This window comes from Rhinatrema bivittatum, chromosome 4, assembly GCF_901001135.1.
Source record: "Rhinatrema bivittatum chromosome 4, aRhiBiv1.1, whole genome shotgun sequence".
Lineage (NCBI taxonomy): Eukaryota > Metazoa > Chordata > Amphibia > Gymnophiona > Rhinatrematidae > Rhinatrema > Rhinatrema bivittatum.
In genome coordinates this window covers 448853989-448872540 of record NC_042618.1, presented here as the reverse complement: position 1 = coordinate 448872540, position 18552 = coordinate 448853989, and the positions used below count along the sequence as shown (strand labels likewise).

General features: G+C 45.2%; 1 protein-coding gene across 1 annotated transcript in view; it reads right to left on the bottom strand.

Annotated features, from left to right (window-relative positions):
* KITLG (KIT ligand) overlaps positions 1-18552 on the bottom strand; it is a 192916-nt gene that overhangs the window by 67806 nt on the left and 106558 nt on the right. The window contains exon 3 of the mRNA XM_029601649.1: positions 14692-14754. Coding sequence (XP_029457509.1) covers positions 14692-14754 — 63 coding nt within the window. The remainder of the gene's footprint in view (positions 1-14691; positions 14755-18552) is intronic.

Below are 18552 nucleotides of genomic sequence, written 5' to 3'. Positions count from 1 at the left end.
TCAGCAGCTATGAGATGAACTGCCGTGGACGTCAGTAAGATTTCAGGAGAAGTGGCGATGTAAAGGAACGTTAAAAGCCCACTTCAATTTGTGATGCAATCACTGAGATCTTCAGGAGAAGTGGCGATGTAAAGGAACGTCCAAAGCCCACTTCAAGTTGTGATGCAATAATGGATCTTCTAAATTTACGAAGAGACTCCTTAGATCTTCCACCAGACATCTGAGAATGAAGTTGCCTCCTGCCCCTGAGTCCATCAGGGCAGGAGTCTGAACTGTAGCCAGTTTGCAGATCACAGAGACTGGAAGAGAGGGCAGAGGAGAAAACACAGTATGGTCCAAGAACAGTCCTCCTGCGAGACTTAGGCCCGTCCATTTCCCGGACGAATAGGGCATGCAGAGACATTATGGCCGGGCTGACCACAATACATGCACAAGCCGCGTTTCTTCCGAAATCTTCTCTCCTTGGAGGTCAAGTGTCCATGACCAAGTTGCATTGGTTCATCTTTAGCGGCAGTTAGTGGAACCATCCGAGGTACAGTGGTAGTACTAGCCTGTTTCAACCCAGGTAACACCTTATGCCGGAGTTCCTTCACCTTGTCTCTGAGCCAGTGATCAAGTAGCCAAGGCTATTAATTCGTCCAGCGAGTCAGGTATCTGGTGAGCGGCCAGCTCGTCCTTTAAGCAGGTATCCAGACCTCTGCAGAAGAGAGTCTTGAGACAACTGGGGTCCCAGCGTAGTTCCGCTGCAAGAGTCTTGAATTCTATGGCAAATTCAGCCAGTGATCTGTTGCCTTTCTTCAAGTCCACCAAAGCAAAACCGGCAACAGACTTACGAGCAGGGTCAACAAAGACGGATTTAAACAAGTCCATAAATCCTTCTATGTCCTGCAAGATAGGGTCCTTGCGTTCCCACAAGGTAGATGCCCATGACAGGGCTCTTCCATCCAAGTATGATAGGATGTAGGTGGTCTTCAAAAGAACTGTGGGAAATAAAGTTGACTGTAAGGTGAAGTGCATGCAGCACTGGTGCAGAAAGCCCCGGGTTTCTGGATTTCTCCGGAAAAGCGGATAGGAGCTGCCAGTGGTACAACAGTCTTTAAAGTTACCTCCTATAACTGACCTTCTTGGTTATAAGCTGTGCCTTGTATCTTCTGTGTGTGTAGCTGATGAAATGCTGCAGTAAGTTTCTCCAAAGTTTCTTGCTGCTCTGAGATGCGTTAGTCAGTCCCGGTATAGCCTGCAAAGCAGAGAGATGTGCCGGATCCATGAAGTTAACAACATCCCAAAGTTGAAGCGGAATCCACTGGAGTTAACAACATCCCATTTTTTAGTCGGATCCACTGGAGTTAGCAATCTGTTGTGGATTTGCTAGGGAGTTAGCAATCCGTTAGCGATTGCTGCTCGATTTAGCAATCTGTTGTGGGTTAGACTGCGGAGTTCGCAATCTATTGGAAATCTCTGAGAGAGCGATGGTAACTCACAATTGTTTGTAGCAGTGACAGCTTCCAGGCAGTAGAGAATCTTCAGAGTGTCCAGGAACATGGGTCCTCGAGGAGCGAGTACCAGTTCCTATCTGTAACCTGAAAATAAAGAAAAGAGCGAGGCCCCCGAGGAGCGGGTACCTTTGGTAAGTCTGAGGAGGCAGAGTAGCTTGGACGAATCCTTGTTAACCAAGTTTGTTAGTGTTTTCAAAGACCTTTAAATATTGGAAGCAGATGACATCATTACAGGGAGACGTCCCTGAGGTTCGCGCCCTTGCTGGTACAAGAGTCGGGACGTGCGCGCCCTAGGCATCAGGACAAGATGGTGGAGTTGCAGCATCGAGCCGGTCCGGGGACGCTGGAGGGAGGCAGCAAGGAGACGCTGCAGCAGCCAGCCATCCATCAGATCCGGAGGGAGTCGCCACAGAGGTAAAGAGGGCGGAGTGAAGGCGTCGAGCAGCGACGGACGCAACATGAGGACAGCGAAAAGGTAAGAACCCTTTTCACTGCCCATTTCGCACCCAATAGCAGAGGTACGATCGCTACCGGCTTTCGCAGGCCCGCCCCCCGCTTCGCGCGATTCAGGGAGCCCTGCGACATTGGTAAATCTAGGCCTTAGCCGGATACGTAGGACTTGTGTGGTTAAGTAGCAGCCGCTGAATATGCGCTTACATTTAGTAGCTGCTGCTTATCCACATAAGTCCCTTATATGGCTAAACAGCTGCATAAATTGTGGGCGGGCAGTGAGTGGAGCGACTTAGCCACATAACTTATGCAACTAAGCAGCAATATTTTGTTTTAATCTCATAAGTTTACCAGCTATATTAGTCGGTTATAACTGATATGGCTAAGTATAAATAAAGATGCGTATATTCAGCGACAAGGCCGTGCTGCTCAAAATACCGTGTAATTTAGCCGGATAAGTTATATCCAGCCAAATTACTTAAACAGCCATTTTTCAATATTGGGTCCCTAATGATTTAAAAAGTCACATAAATGTGCTCTAATATTTCCCAAACCACCAATAAAATATTTCAAAAAAGAAGACATAAAATAATACTCCAAAATTTAAAATAATTAAAAATTATATAATTAAAAAATCTCCAGCTCTCCATACTATTAAATAAATAAATACCTGGCATCTTTTGATTTTCCAGAGATTGTTGTGGATTTGGGTGAATAAGGCCACACAATCTTTATCCTCTTTCTCCTTCACACACATCGGCACTCTCTCATACACATGCAGGTTCTCACATACACATGCAGATTCTCTCTCATACACACATGCAGGCTCGCTCTCTCTCATAGATACATGCAGGCTCTGACTTTCTCATGCACAGGTACTCTCATACAAAGATGTAGGTGCACTGTCTCTCATACACATGCAGACGCTCACTCTCATGCATATATTCAGGTTCTCTCTCATACACACTTGCAGGCTTTCTTTCATACACACATACAGATACACTCCCTCATGTACATATTCAGGCTCTCTCATACACACATGCAGGTTTACTCTCATACACTCATGCAGGTTTATTCATGCACATATTCACACTCTCTTTCATACATACATGCAGGCGCTCTTTCATACATACATGCAGGCTCACTCTCATGCACATATTCAAGCTCTCTCTCTCTCTTTTTCATATACACATGCAGGCTCACTCTCATGCTCTCTTTCATACACACATGCAGGCTTACATTCAGGCTCTCTCTTTCATACACCCATGCAGGCTCACTCTCATGCACATATTCAGGCTCTCTCTTTCATACACCATGCAAGCTCACTCTCATATGCATATTCAGGCTCTCTCTTTCATACACCCAAGCAAGCTCACTCTCATACACATATTCAGGTTCTCTTTCATACACACATGGTGGCTCACTCACATGTACATATTCAGGCTCTTTCTTTCATACACACATGCAGATGCTCTCTCTTTCATACACACATGCAGGCTCACTCTCATGCGCATATTCAGGCTCTCTCTCTTCCATACACCCATGCTGGCGCGTTCTCTCATATACACACAAACACAACTCTCAAACGTCCTCTTTTCTTCTGGGTCTTGGCCGAGTTCGCGCTGCTCATTTACTGCTGGAGGGGAAGTGGGAGGAAGTGGCCTGCAACTGCCAGATGCTTCCTCTTGCTGAGACTGTAGGCCTTTCTTTGGGCCGAGACCTCCTTGTGCTGGGCGGAGACCTCCCTCAGGCCACTTTTCTCGGGCTGCCCGGCTCTGCTGAGACCCCCCCCTGGGTTGTGTCGATGCTTCCCTCGGGCCACAATGGGTTGGGCTCTGTTGCGGCTCCACCAAGACCTCCCTCGGGCAGTGCTGAAACTGCCCTCGGGCCGCAAATGTTTGGGCTGTTTTGCGGCCCTTCTGACACTTCTCTCGGGCCGCATCAAGTTCTACAGCAATCACTCAGCAGGAGCTGAGATTACCTCTGACCAGGATGACCAGCCCACCAAGGGATGCCCCACCTCCGATAGGCCCTGGTTGTTACTGATCTTTATTTCCCATTTTCCCCTTGTCGCCCCCCAGACTCCCTTACACACTCAAGCTCTCACTCTCATGTGCTATCTCCCCCATTGAAGCTCATATTCTCTACACACACACACACACACACACACACACACACACACACAAGCTCTCACCCCCCAGGCTCCCATTCTTATGCATACAGAGACACACACCCAGGCACCCATTCTCACCCACATACACACATTCAAGCTCCCATTCTAAACCCAAACATACAATCATTCAATCTCCCATTCTCACCCACATATGTACACAATCAAGCTCCCATTCTCACCCACACATACACCTATTCAAGCTCCCATTCTCACCCACACATACATGCATTCAAGCTCCCATTCTCAGCCACACATACACATATTCAAGCTCCCATTCTCTCCCACACATACATGCATTCAAGCTCCCATTCTCACCCACACATACACATATTCAAGCTCCCATTCTCTCCCACACATACATGCATTCAAGCTCCCATTCTCACCCACACATACATGCATTCAAGCTCCCATTCTCACCCAAAAATACATATATTCAAGCTCCCATTCTCACCCAAAAATACATGCATTCAAGCTCCCATTCTCACCCACATACACACATTCAAGCTCCCATTCTCACCCACTCATACACTTATTCAAGCTCCCATTCTCAGCCACAGGCACATCCAGGCTCCTATTCTCACCCACACATACACACATTCAAAGTCCCATCCTCACTCACATACACATATTCAAGCTTCATTCTCACCCCCATATACACACATTCAAGCTCCTATTCTCACCCACACAGAACATGCATTCAAGCTCCCATTCTTAACCACTCATACATGCATTCAAGCTCCCAATCTCACCCACACATACACACATTCAATCTCCCATTCTCAGCCACAGGCACACCCAGGCTCCTATTCTCACCCACACATACACACATTCAAACTCCCATTCTCAGCCACAGGCACACCCAGGCTCCTATTCTCACCCACACATACACACAATCAAGTTCCCATCCTCACTTACATACACACATTCAAGCTCCATTCTCACCCCCAAATACACATATTCAAGTTCCCATTCTCACCCACACAACACACATTCAAGCTCCCATTCTCAACCACTCATACACACATTCAAGCTCCCAATATCACCCACATAAACACCCAGCCTCCCATTCTTACCCACACATACACTCATTCAAGCTCCCATTCTCACCTACATGCACACATTCAAGCTCCCATTCTCACACACACATACGCACATTCAAGCTCATGCACAGCTTCTGCTCCCTCCTCCCCCCTCCTCTCCTGCTGCCATCGGCCTCCTGATATCCTTGGGCCATATGGCCCAACGACCTTCCTGCTTGGGGTGGAGAGGGAGCAGAAACACTTCGCACAGTTTCCACTCCCCCCCCCCCCCCAAGCAGGAAGATCAGTGGGCTGTAAGGCAGCAGGAAAGGCCGCAGGCCATCAGTGGAGCCTAACCAGCTGGCAGCGTACCGCCTCCCCGGGTGTGCTGCTCCTTGGCCATGCAAATGTACAGAATGTACACCGGTTGCGCCTGGCCTGGGTCCTCCTCTTTGCCATCATGGGGATGGGATCTCGCGATGGCCTTGCAGTTCCGGTGCTCCTCTTCACCATCACAGGGATGGGATCCCGTGATGGCCTTTCAGTTCTGGCGCTCCTCTTTGCCATTGCAAGGATGGGATCCTGTGATGGCCTTGTAGATCTGGCGCTCCTCTTCTGGTTCCAGTTGGGTGGGCCTGGCTGCAAATTGGTTGGGCAACTTCCCACCCAGGCCCACTCATTGCTACACCACTGCTTTTTCATATAAATCAAGGCTTTATACAAACAAGTTCTAATTTTATTCATGTGTAAATATATGCATAAATGTTTACAAAATAGGCAAAAAAGTACAAGATTTCAATGCATTGCTGAAATTCATTAGGGATTTTCAGGGAAAAAAAGTAATTTTAATTTTTTGGTTCGTTTCTGGGAGGTTTTTTCCCCATGAATTTCAGTTTGTGGAATGTTTGATTCATTTGATTTGGATGAAAAAAACAAATCAAAAAGCAGCCAAAAACAATGAAAATATGCCCTCCCATCCACTCAGAAAAATGTCAGGGCCAGGATCCCACGCAGCACCCCAGTTACCTGGACCAGTGGAGATCTGCTGGAGAGGCCTAGGCTCAGGCCGAAGCCTCGGCCTTGCATAGGCAGAGGCCTTGGTAGGATGCTGTAATCTCAGCCAGAGCCTGGATCCAGGCCTGATGATGCAGACCAACACAGAGGCTGGGTCCTAATGCCTGCGCCTCAACCCGGACCTAGGCCTGATGCCATGGCCCAGACCAGAGCCCAGGTCCCAAAACTGGGACCTGGCCTCCAGAGGCTGGATTCCGACACCTACACCAGGGTCTAGGCTGGAGCCCGGAACTAGGTCTGATGTCACAACCCAGCTTGGAGGTTGGGTCGTGATACCAGGGCCTCAATCTGGAGGCCGAATTGCAACACCTGGGCCTCAGCCTAGGCAGGAGCTCATACCTATGTTCGACCCCAGGGCCTGGCTCAGAGGCCTGGTCCCAACTCCTGGCCTAGGGTCAGGCCAGGCCTCGCAGCTCCTTGGGCGACATCCTCTTCTTTCTTCTTACACAGTATGCTGGGGTCGCACTGGAGTTAATTAACTCTGGCATATTCTTCCCAGCAGATGTCGCCATTTAAATGTATGGCATTAGAAGAAAGAAAAGTAAGAATACATCAGCTGAGGTCTGGGCCTGACTCTAGGCTGAGGCCCCGGCATATGAACCCAGCCTCCAGGCTGGGTTGCAGCATCAGGCCAGGGTCCATGTTCCGGCCTAAGCCGAGGCCAAGCATTGGGCCTGAGTTTGAGCCGAGGCCATGACAGAACCAGCCTCTGGGTCCAGCCTGGGTCTGGGCTCTGGCATAGGCAGAGGCTCAGGCATTGGGACCCAGTCTCCAGATTGGGTTGTGGCATTGGAACTGGGTCCAAGCTCTGGCCTAGGCTGAGGCCCAGGCATTGGTACCTGGTCTCCGGGTGGGCCCTGGCATCAGGTCTGGGCTGAGGCCCGGCCTGGCCACTGCTTACCCGATGGATCAGGCAAGAAACCTGTTTGGGTTTTAGCCATGGCCCTTGCATGAACCAGAGCCTAGGCCAAGACCCTGGCATTGCGCTCGGGCATAGGCTGTGGCCCCTGCTTTGGGCCTTGACCTATGCCCTAAGTAAGGCCCCAGCCCCTGGCCTAGGCCTAGTCCCAATGCATTCATTTCAAATGAATTCAATTAATAAAGTGTGTTTCTTTCGGGTGGCCCACCGATTTGTTTCATGGCTCCTTGAATGAAACATATTGCCCTTATTCGTTACGTTTTTGAAATTTGTTTGACACTAATGCCCATACCTAAAACTCATTCATATTTTATAATCTGTGTGGCCCAGATATGTGCAGGTTATGTATATGAGGCCACACAGAGTTGTTTGAAAGTTAAGTTTTTATCTGAGGCAATTGAGGGTGAAAGTGACTTGTCCAGGGTTACAAGAAGCACAAGTTGGAAAAGCAGAATTTAAACTGTGGCTTCCCTGGTTTTCAACTTGCTATTCAAACCAGTAGACTACTCATCCACCCTATTCATGTAACCATAGCAAATATTCCTGTTCCATGCATATTCTCAAAGTTGGCAAGATGGAAAAGCCATGCAAAAGTATTTTAAAAAGATATTGGAAGAGTCTGAGGCATCAAGAGAGGAAATTCCACAGGAAGGATTACATTGCTGCAGGCTTCAGCAGAAAACCACAGAACCTCAACATCACTCACTGGGGTGGAAACATTGCCACAGGATGGAAGCAAGATCCCGTGATGGGCGGCAAGAACCAGGCTATTGAAAAGAAACATTTATTTAAAGATTAACTCACACCTTGTCATGAGAAGTACCCTGTATTTTAACACTGTACATTTGTGAAAGGAAGAAAAGGGTGCATGTGAACTTGATCAAAATTTTATGATAATTATAATAAAGCAGAAATATGTGATTAAAAAAATAGAGTAGTGAAGAAAGAAAGAGTAAAATTGTTCTTCAAAACTACCCATTAACTACAATTTTAAAAGATGTTTAAAGTTCTTTTTCCAAAGTATGACTTTTGGCCTTGAGTTATTTTTGTATATGATGAGATTCATAACGATTTCGAAATAATTGCTCAGCTTCCGGTGGTGCTAATTCTGGAAGCCAAAGGGTTACACCATCATTGCAGCTGTTTTACTCTTAATTTTATTCCTGCTTAGTCACTTCAAACTACATAGAACTGTACATAAGTATCCTTGAAGAAGATCTCTCCAAAAGAGACTTCTGCATTTCACATGAAACTCAGGGTCAACTAGCAGCCTTTGAGGATGTTGTGGGAAGATTACAGATTTCCATAAATACTTTGCTACAGATATACCACTCATTTCAAGATTTACAAAAATACCAAGGATTAGGAATAAAATGGAATGTTTATAAGGGACCAGTTTTATATGCAACAAACTGATTTACATAAGATTTAAGGAGGTCTCTTATTACTCTGATCAGTTAGAGGCCAAGAACATTAAATAATACAATGCTGTTAAGTCATTGAGTGGGATGAGCCCCTTTCCCAAACTACTGCAATCTAAATGGGTACCTGGGGCAAAGGAAGATTAAGTGACTTGCCCAAGGTTACAAGGAGTGTCAGTGGGGGAATGGGGATGTGAGCCCAGTTTTCTTGGCTCCTACCCCCATTGTGCTAACCATTAAACCATTGCTAGAAGGCAGCATTACACTTGTTCACTTTGTGAGGTGCTAGGGGTATTTGGGGGAGATTAATCAAGTTGCATTACATCCTTCTGATTAGCCAAGAAAGATTTTTGACTCCAGAGGAGCTCTTTGCCGCACTTGGGCAACTAAGGCAATGAAAACACATGAAGCTGCTGAATATAAAGAGCTATTCAGATGCAACTCCCAAAAGGTGATTCCTGGCAGTCAAAAGTCTGTACAGAATCATCAGAAGGAGGTAACAAAAGGAATTAACAGGCCCTGCAGATTTCTATTCCTTGTAAATAAGAAGCACAAGGATTACCTGAAATAACAAAGACCAATGTTTCTTAATAATGCCAATGAACATGCAAGACACATTTGAATATCCGAGTACACAAATAAAATCATTATTATTCAATGATGACCTTGAGGCCGAAGAACTCAGCATGCTTTCTCTATCTGGAAATAATGCTCTCTTATAACACTGATGAACAGTCCATGGATACCCAGGCTGACAAAATCCAGCTGTCGAGATTTCTTTTTAAAAGTCCTGGAGATCAGAACAAGTCTTGCAACATTTCCAAAATTACTTAAAAGGTAACTTATCCTTCAGATGCAATGGGTGAAAGTGGGAATGATGAAGCTCTGAAGTACAGTCTATGGGTTTCGGATGTAATGACGTGACAAAACCCCAGGAGCTGTTGTGATGAGAATGTCCAAAAATGTTCTACAAGTTTTATGAGCTTGCAAAATAAATCGCAAGAAGGCTGCTGTTTTTGCTTGGTCCTGTAACAGCTCCAGGTTTTTATACCGAATGCCCAACTATGTACTGGTCCTCTTATATGGTGTATGTTATCACCCGGCCTTGTCAACTACTACCTGGCTAATAGCCAGATTTATCAAAATACAATAATTTTTGCATGAATAATGCCCACGATAAGGAAAAGGGGCGTAGCTATGATAATTTAAGAGTTACTGCACTGTGTGTTAAAGTTATTATGCCCAGACAGGCATTTCTCACTTAAGAGAGAGAGAGAGAGAGAGTGACACTTCATAAGGCTCACCCTAGCTTGATGGACTGTCTACCAGAGTACTATCAAGCTAGGCAACAGAACATTGTAGAAATCTCATCTTTGTGTGACTTTCTTCACTCCAAATCATGTCAAATCTTCACTGATGTGTACTGTGCTGTTCGTACGCCTCACTGTGCATGTAAAACTGGCCCCAAAACCCTAAACCACCACCAAAACCTCACTTTGAGTTACTAGCTGGACTCCTATAGTGGTAAAAAGAGTTGACTTCTATAAGTGCACCCTAGAGGCTCTCCTTCTCCTTATCTCTCCCTCTCCCCCCACCCAAAACAGACTTCGCAATATTTATCACAAATTCTGTATCAGGCAAATCACCATATTAACACCAGGAAAAAAAGACAGTTATTTCCAGCATTAAAAACATACAATAGCATGCATTACACTATCACACCATGAAATAGTGCCCCTCATTTTCATTGATCCCACCCAATCCCACCCCTTTGAATAAATTCAAAACATTTGCATTCATGCCGCATGTTGCGATAAATATTGCATGTGTAATGGCATCCCTAGTTCTTCCTTCCCCTTCCCCTTTTGTAAATAAATATGGAAATAGGTATTTTCTACTTCAGGTATACTGATATTCGGACGTAAGGGAAAAAGCATAGGACTGCTTCTACGGTCTAGTTGTAAAGGAAATGAAGAAAGCATGCATGGGGTAACTTACTACCCTTAGCAGAAGGCATGAAGATAACTATCCTTAACCAATAAGCCTTGACACCTTTAATGCATCTGCAACATTGCTTCCTACTTTGACAGCAGGAGGAAAAGGGGAATTGGATTCAGACAATAACCAAAAGGGTTCTATGGTCTGGGATACTGACACTTAGGCATAAGGGCAAAAGCACAGGATTGCTTCTATGGCCAAGTCCATGAGCAACGTATGTCAAGCAGCAATGTCTGAATTTTCAAGAAAGCTCACCACCCAGTAAAAAATGTCACTAGCTGAAATTTTTATGGGTTATCATAAAGCTTGGGATAACTGCACAGAATGGCAGTTACTACCCTTAAGAGAAACATGGGGGTAGCAAGCACGGAGTGGCAGTTACTACCTGGGCAGACTGAAACATAGAAATGATGTCAGAAAAGAACCAAATGGTCCACCCAGTCTGCCCAGCAAGCTTATGGTAGTATCTACTGCACTGTGCAGGTCACCCCCATGTTTATTAGTTTCCCAGACCATAAAAGTCAGGACCCTCGTTGGTTGCTGTTCGAATCCAATTCCCTTTTCCCCCCTGCCGTTGAAGCAGAGAGCCATGATGGAGTTCCATCGAGAGTATGAAGGCTTCTTGGTTAAGGGTAGTAACTGCCGCACCAGCAAGTTACCCCCACGCATTCTTTTATTTCATTTCCATCCTCTAGCCTGTACGGATCCACAGTGTTATCCCATGCCCCTTTGAACCTTTCACTGTTTTTGTCTTCACCACCTCCTCCAGAAAGACATTCCAGACTAGAAGGACCATTTATTTTTTTTCTACTGTAATATTACTGTGTAGGTATGCTGTGTATTTTTTAGGTGAATGTAGGAAGTTTTATTTATATTAGGGTTTATATATAGTTTTAAGATGTATTTTAATATTTTTTTAGTATTTATGATTTTGGTTAACTGTTTCATTTTGTTATTATATATGTTATTTTGACCTATGTTGTTTGATTACTTATTTATTATGTTATTTGAAATTGCTTTGAGTGCTTCATAGAAGTGAATAATAAATGTAAGTAAAATGCAAAGCTTGGTGACCACTTAGCAAGATTTCCTGAAGCCTGTCTGGCCTGGAAGGCCTAGGAACCTTGGAGTCAGATCTGAGAGGCCAGAATGGTTAATGATTCCAGGCCTGCCTGATAGGCCTCAGGATTAATGGTTTTAGGATGGAGGGTGGAGGTTATTGGTGCAAGGCCAGAATTCAAGGGTTCCAAGCCTGTTGCTTTTGGATGTTTGCTTGCTTCACAACTGAAAAGAATGAGATCACTGTTGTTCAAAATAAAGTTTATTTTTCATTCTCACATAAATGATACCACTGAACAACAAGAAAGGACAAAGACACATGTAGGAGTAGCCATTCCTTTCCGACTGCCACACTTTGAAAAAAAAAAATACAAAACATGGTAGTTATTCACTCTACTGGAGATAAGTCTGTATGTCGCCTGGAGACATCCTGCAGCTCTACAATCATAGCATGTTCCCATTCAAAGGCACTGGGTATAACTGTTATTAAGTCAACTGCATAACTTACATGAGAATTAGTCCACTATGACCTTCTGGTGGATCTCTCATGTTTTTGGTGTCTGCTGCAGAAGGGCACATAGTGGTGGTAGGGAGGAAGGGGGTGGTCAGGAGGTAGGTTGGGATCAACTTCATCCAGCTTGCTAGGCCTCGGAGCAATGTTGTGGTGCATGCAGCATGCCGCATTAACGTCAGTCACTTTCTCTATTGCATAATGTAATGCTCCGTCAGAATGGCACAAGCATTAGAAACAGCTCCTCAGTGCCCTGAATATTCACACAGTGACCGACCTGGTGGTGATGCGTGCCTCAGATCGTCTCTTTCCAGCTACACGTAGTGCTGGTAGGGGAGTTAGTTTGCATTCATATCTTCCATCTCCTACCAAAATATTAAGAAGGTCATAAAAACCAACAACTGCTAACAAAAAAAAGTACAGCGAGTGCTGTACAATAGGGCAACCCATTGTGCCAAAATAATTGTGTCCCCCTCCTAGTACAGCTAACATTAGTAGATTTACACTTTTCTACTTACCCACCAGTCAGCCTTCATCATAATTTTCTTCTGTGAAATAAGTGTCAACTGGGAGAGGATAACAGTCATGGCAGCATCCAGGGAACTTTGAAGCAACATTCAGGTATTTCATGTATGCACTGCACACAAGCTGAATATGCAAAGGGTAGATGTGCCTCTACTGTGGTATGTCATTTCTCTGTTAGGTAGAGGGGGGCGAGAGCAACCTGGGTGCACTCGATGTCCCCCTAAATATTTGGCATACCAGCAATATTAGAAAGAAAGCACACTTTGCTTTCTCCCTTTGTGCCTACAGTTGAGGAGGTCAGATGGAAAGGCTCCCAATACTTGGCTGAAATGTCTGGAAAAGGACGACTGGTCAAGTCTGCCAACAATTCCCACTGTATTCTGAAACGATCCGCTGCCCAAAAAATGTAAGGGTGCCGAGCAGCTTCACCAACCCAGGCAAGGGATTGCCCACGAGTTGTAAAGAGAATCCGTATCATTCTGAATATGCTCTTAAGGACAAAACTGCCCTGGAGCTCAACCTGCACCTGCGCACCCCCCCCCCCCCCCCCCCCCCCCCCCGCCATCTCCAGTAATCTCAGCAAGTGTGTGGTCCTTGTTCACAACATATGCTGCCTGTCTGCGGGACCTCCAGATGATAACTTTAGCCAGGGTTACTTGATCCTCTCTCCTTCCTTATTCCATCTGTCTTCCCTTTCTCCTTCTTCTCTACCTCTAATTGAAACCATTACCCCAGAGAGGAAGGTAAGCAGCATGAAGAACTGCAGGCAAATCATTTCGGCATAATAACACAGAAGCTGGCACAGAAACTTACATGAACACTAGCCACCAGAAATATGAGCTAACTTTACTCCATCTCAGGCCAGGAGTACAATTTCCAGCATTAAAAAAAACTGGGGTTAAGCCTTCGGGGCTTTAACGCACTTCCCTGCATTGCAGAGTAATATCGAATTCCCTCATTAATAATGGCTTTGCATGGACGTGCACTAATGCATACGCATATTTTGGGGTAGACTTTATAACATGGGCATGCCGATTTGATAGCATGCGCTTGCTGGCACGTGCATGTTATAAAATCCGTTGGCTGCGTGCACATGCGCCCGTAGATTTTATAAACCGCACGTACATGCAGCGCGTGCAAGGGAGGAGGGGCTAATGGCCACTGTCCCGGCTGGCCTCCGCCCCTCCCCGCCCAGACCCCCCCCCCCCAGCCACCCCTTTGAAGAGGCCCGGCACTTGTGCCGTTCCGGGGTTTATGCGCGCAGGCCTTTTAAAATCTGCCCCTTTATGTGCACATTTTTTGTCCAGAAAACTCCTTGTTAAAATCGGAAGTAAAGTTGTGAATGTAACCCTGCACTAACATGTACATTCAGCACAGGTCACCTTATTTGGTAATACTTTTTTCATAATAATAATAATAATAATAATTAAATTGGTTCCTGGAATAGCAATACAAAGGTTTGTAGGATTTAAACAGTGGCAGCTGAAAAAGAAACAGGCTAAAACCAAAAATGCACATCCAATTAAAAATCATATAAATGTAATTGCTTTCAAAGTTTAATAAGATATTTAAAAAAAATGTGAAAGTTTACATTTTTTACTTAATTTTTGAACAGTAGTTTCCAAACTAAAACTTCTTTAAATGTAGCCAGCATGTTTACCAGTCATTAATAATAAAATATCAAGCCATTAAGTTCATTAGTTGAGCTACAAAAGCTCATGAGCCATCATCCTTGAAACACTTACGGCACAGTAAAAGACAGATAGTGGAATAAGTATTTGCCCACAAGCTAAACACTATTTACTTATCTATGCAAAAAAAAAAAAAGTATCATATCACCCAGCAATGCTTAAGTAAAAGCCACCTGAAACCCACTGTAAAATGCTGCCTGAGGGAGAGACGCAGAAGGGAAAATATGAAAGTCAATCTTCTCCAGAAACCAAATCATTGACTAAATAATTGGTTCACATATAAAGCTAGAACGATCAATGTCTGTTCTCCTTTCCTTAAACTGTAACCTTTTTATACATAAGATATTGTACATACCAGAGTTGGCATCATTTGGGCATATTTTAGTTTTATAAGGTAGTCATTTGGGAGATTTCCAACCTAGAAGAAATAATAGTAGGATATGTAAGGTGGATATTCTGCAACAAAGCCACTCATTTTCACAATGAAAAGGTTAACAGAAGAAAAAAAAAAAAAGTCAGCTGCATAATTATGCACGTCATCACAGCAGGAATTATAGCTTTGAAGACAGAGGATAATAATTCTCATTAGTTGCTCTTCCAGGACACAAGTATGGGATGTCTGCTATTTCGATGAATAGCACCCCTGAGAATGTCCTGGGTTTCAATGCTTTTTCAAGGAACATAGCCATTTTTACCACCTGAACCATGTAACTATAGCATTATGGCACTTCCCAGGAGGGAAGAAAAATTATCATCAACATCCTCTGGTAAATGTCACGAATCGCACGGCATTTTGCACGAACAGGCTCTGTAACTAATGCTCTCCTTCCTCCAGTCCATGGCTGAGGCATAGGATGCTTGTTCTGATTGTGCTCATACAAATATTTCCAACCCCCTCCTGCCTTGGACATTCAATTGCTACGCAAAATACTTTCATTAAAATAAGAAAATCACATAGACAAATGTTACAAAGGCAGGTGAGGGGACGAGGAGCTACATGGACACAAGTCCTTAGGTGGTTTTCATGTCAACTGCTCCAGGATTCAGTGTTGTAACTAACATTAGCTCCAATTTATTATTTCATTTTTCTGCGGTTTCTTTGTAAATTTTGAAAACAAAACTATTGTGCATTAAGTAAGCCCACCACTGGATCCGTCTGGGGGAACTCTGCACAGAAATTGTTGTTGGTTTTGTTTTGTTTTTTTAATTCTCCATACTCTACTTAACAAAAGAATCCAATATAATTACTTTCTTTGAGTAGTAATTTAAACTTCAAAACAATACAAAGATGCAAAATTGTTAAATTTTTTGGCCCAGAATTCCCCCAGGAGTACAATCCTAGCGCACCATAATTAGGACTTCTGTTTTTCCGTGATTTTACAATGGCAATCCGGAGAGTCTGAGAGGGAGCTCTGGGCTGCAGGCAGCACAGATCTCTTGCAGCTGCCGGTACTCCTGGCAACACTGCTGTATCCATGGCTGTTGATGCAGATATTGGCAACTGAAATAAGTCAATGCTGCCTGCAGATGCTCTTGGGCTCTGTGGATTGTCAAATTAAATTCTCTGAAATCCAGAAGCCCTAACCATAAGGCAAGTAGATTACTGCTCCAACACACTTCTCCCTCTCCCAGCTTACCCTCCAACCGTCTCTTTTCCCCCTCTCCTCCCCTCCTCTACCTTGCTCCCTTCAACACTGTTTTCTCCTCTGGGGAAATGAGATGAGTTGGGCACTGCACTGCTCACACCTTGATAACTGTGCAATGCAGGAAAAAGGCAGTTGTTCCGGGTCAGAGAGCAGGAGCTGGAGGAAGGGGGAAATGGTTGGTTGAGGCTGATGGCTGAGAGAGAGAAAGGGTAAGATGAGATGGGGGAGAGGGTATGGAGGAGAGATGAGCTGGGGAAGAGAGGGCATTTCCCCCTTCCTCCAGCTCCTGCTCTCTGACCCGGAACAACTGCCTTTTTCCTGCATTGCACAGTTATCAAGGTGTGAGCAGTGCAGTGCCCAACTCCTGCACTGTTCTCAGAGCCTGGCACTCTGAGAGTCGCATGGCACAAGAAGACCACAGCATTGGCTCCTCCTTTTCCTGGGAACTCACGGAGCCCCGTACTTCCTACAGGCATGGAAGCTCCTACTCCTCTCCCCTTCCACCAGCTCCTGGTGCAATACCCTGAGTGCAGGGCCAGCTGCACCAGTGCCTTCTCCTGCCAGCTCTCGGATACAGCTCCTCATCAATTCTGCACAGGAGCAGGAGAAATTGTACACTGTGCACTGCAACATAAAACAACCTTTTAAAATAACATTTTCCTTGGTACTAGGGGAGGGAGTGTTAAGTAGAAACATAGAAACAGACAATGATGATAGATCAGGACCTCAAGGTCTACCTGTTCTTCACAGCTCCATTCCTGTTGCACTGTCATACACTGGTTGACTTCTGGCTTTCCCCTCCTGTCTTTATAACTTGCAATTTAATGCTTTCTTGAATTCTTTCACTATTTCTATCTCCACCACCTCCCACTGGGAGGCCATTCCATACATCCACCACTCTTTCCATGAATAAATATTTCCTGATGTTGTTCCTGAATGAAATCCCATACTATGAATTCTTGTTCTAGAGTAGTGATCTTCACTATTTTTCAGGCCGGGGCCATTTTAACAAAGAAACATCAATATGAGAGGCAGTACCATCACTGGACAAAGCGGCTAGTGCCCTGGGCAAGAAGGAAGCCCCCTCAAATGATGCGGCCAGCCTGGGGGATGAGGGGGGTTTCTTCTACAATAGTTCGACCAGGCCAGCTGCTCAGGCACACTCAGAGCGACTTGTCTGACCCCCTACATTATCTCCCCACACGGACACTTTCTCTTTCTCCCCCAAGGCCCAACTCCTTCCACTGTCTGTCTCTCCCTACCCTATCTCATCCTAACTCCCCATCACTGTCCCCAGCTCCTCTTCCCTACATGCTCTCTTCTCCCAACCCTATCCTATCCCATTCTCCACTTACCTCTCCCACCAGCCAGCCTCCACCATCTTCTCTCCACCCTTATCCCCTCCAAGTCAGCTCTCCCCCAGTTTGTTAATCTTCCTTCACCTTCTCGGGAGGCTTGCTGCTGGCGCTACCTTCGGAAGGGCTGTTTTGTTTTCTTCTGGAACTACATAGTTTGAGTCATGGAGTGCCCACATTCCTATTCTGTTCTAGATTCCATGAGATGTTCACAGAAATTTGTGCACTGCACAACCCAAGCTCACTGAGAGCTGTGTGGTGCCACAAGAAAGCAGAGGAGGTGTTGTGGAGACAGCATCGGCAGCAGGCATCCAGAGAAGGTGGGCAGAATGTGAGCATTGAGGTAGAGAGTCAGGGAGCCACATTAACTGGTCGATTTTAAAAGCCCTGCATGCACCAAAGCTGGGAGTCGTGCACGTGACTCGGCACAATGCGCGGCATGCAGATTTTAAAAAAACACGCAAACACACGCCTATCTTCTGGTACGCACACAAAGCATAAAGTTCAAAAAGGGGGCGAGGCATGGGTGGACAGAGCCTGTAACATGAAGTCTGTGCGTAAATATTTATGTGCACAAGCGCGCGCCTGGGTCCCCTATCACGTGACTTTACCGCTGCTATGGACAGCGCGCAAGTATTAAAATAACAAAAACTAGGCTAGTCAGCGGGGTTTTAAGGGTCAGGGCTAATAGGGTAAAATGGAGGCAAGATAGCTAGGGGGTTTAGGAAGTCCTCTCCTTTATTGAGGTGAACTGGGTACAAACTGGGGAAACAAGTAATTCGATCAGCGCTGCATATCTACTAAAATCCCCCCCACTTACGCGATCAAGGCGGCATTTGCGCGCACATGCGCATATCAGTATAAAATTGTGCGCATATGTACACGCGTATAGCTGGTTTTATAACAGGCGCACGTATATGAGCATATATGCATATCTGTTATAAAAATCACAGTGTCCATGTGTGCGAGCCAGTGTTAAAATTCACCTTTAAGGGTCGATTGGAGTAGCCACAGGCTCCAGAGCCTTATAAGAAGAACATGATTGTAGAGTATTCTTTCCTCTGAAAAACAAATTTGCTTCTTGTGCATTATTGAAACCTAGGAAAGGCAATTTTCAAAAGCCATTTACCCTAGTCTATTTACCCAGGTAAATAGGCTGTCTGAAAACTGCCCACCCATTCTCAGGCTAAGAGTGTAAGCTGTGTTGAACAACAT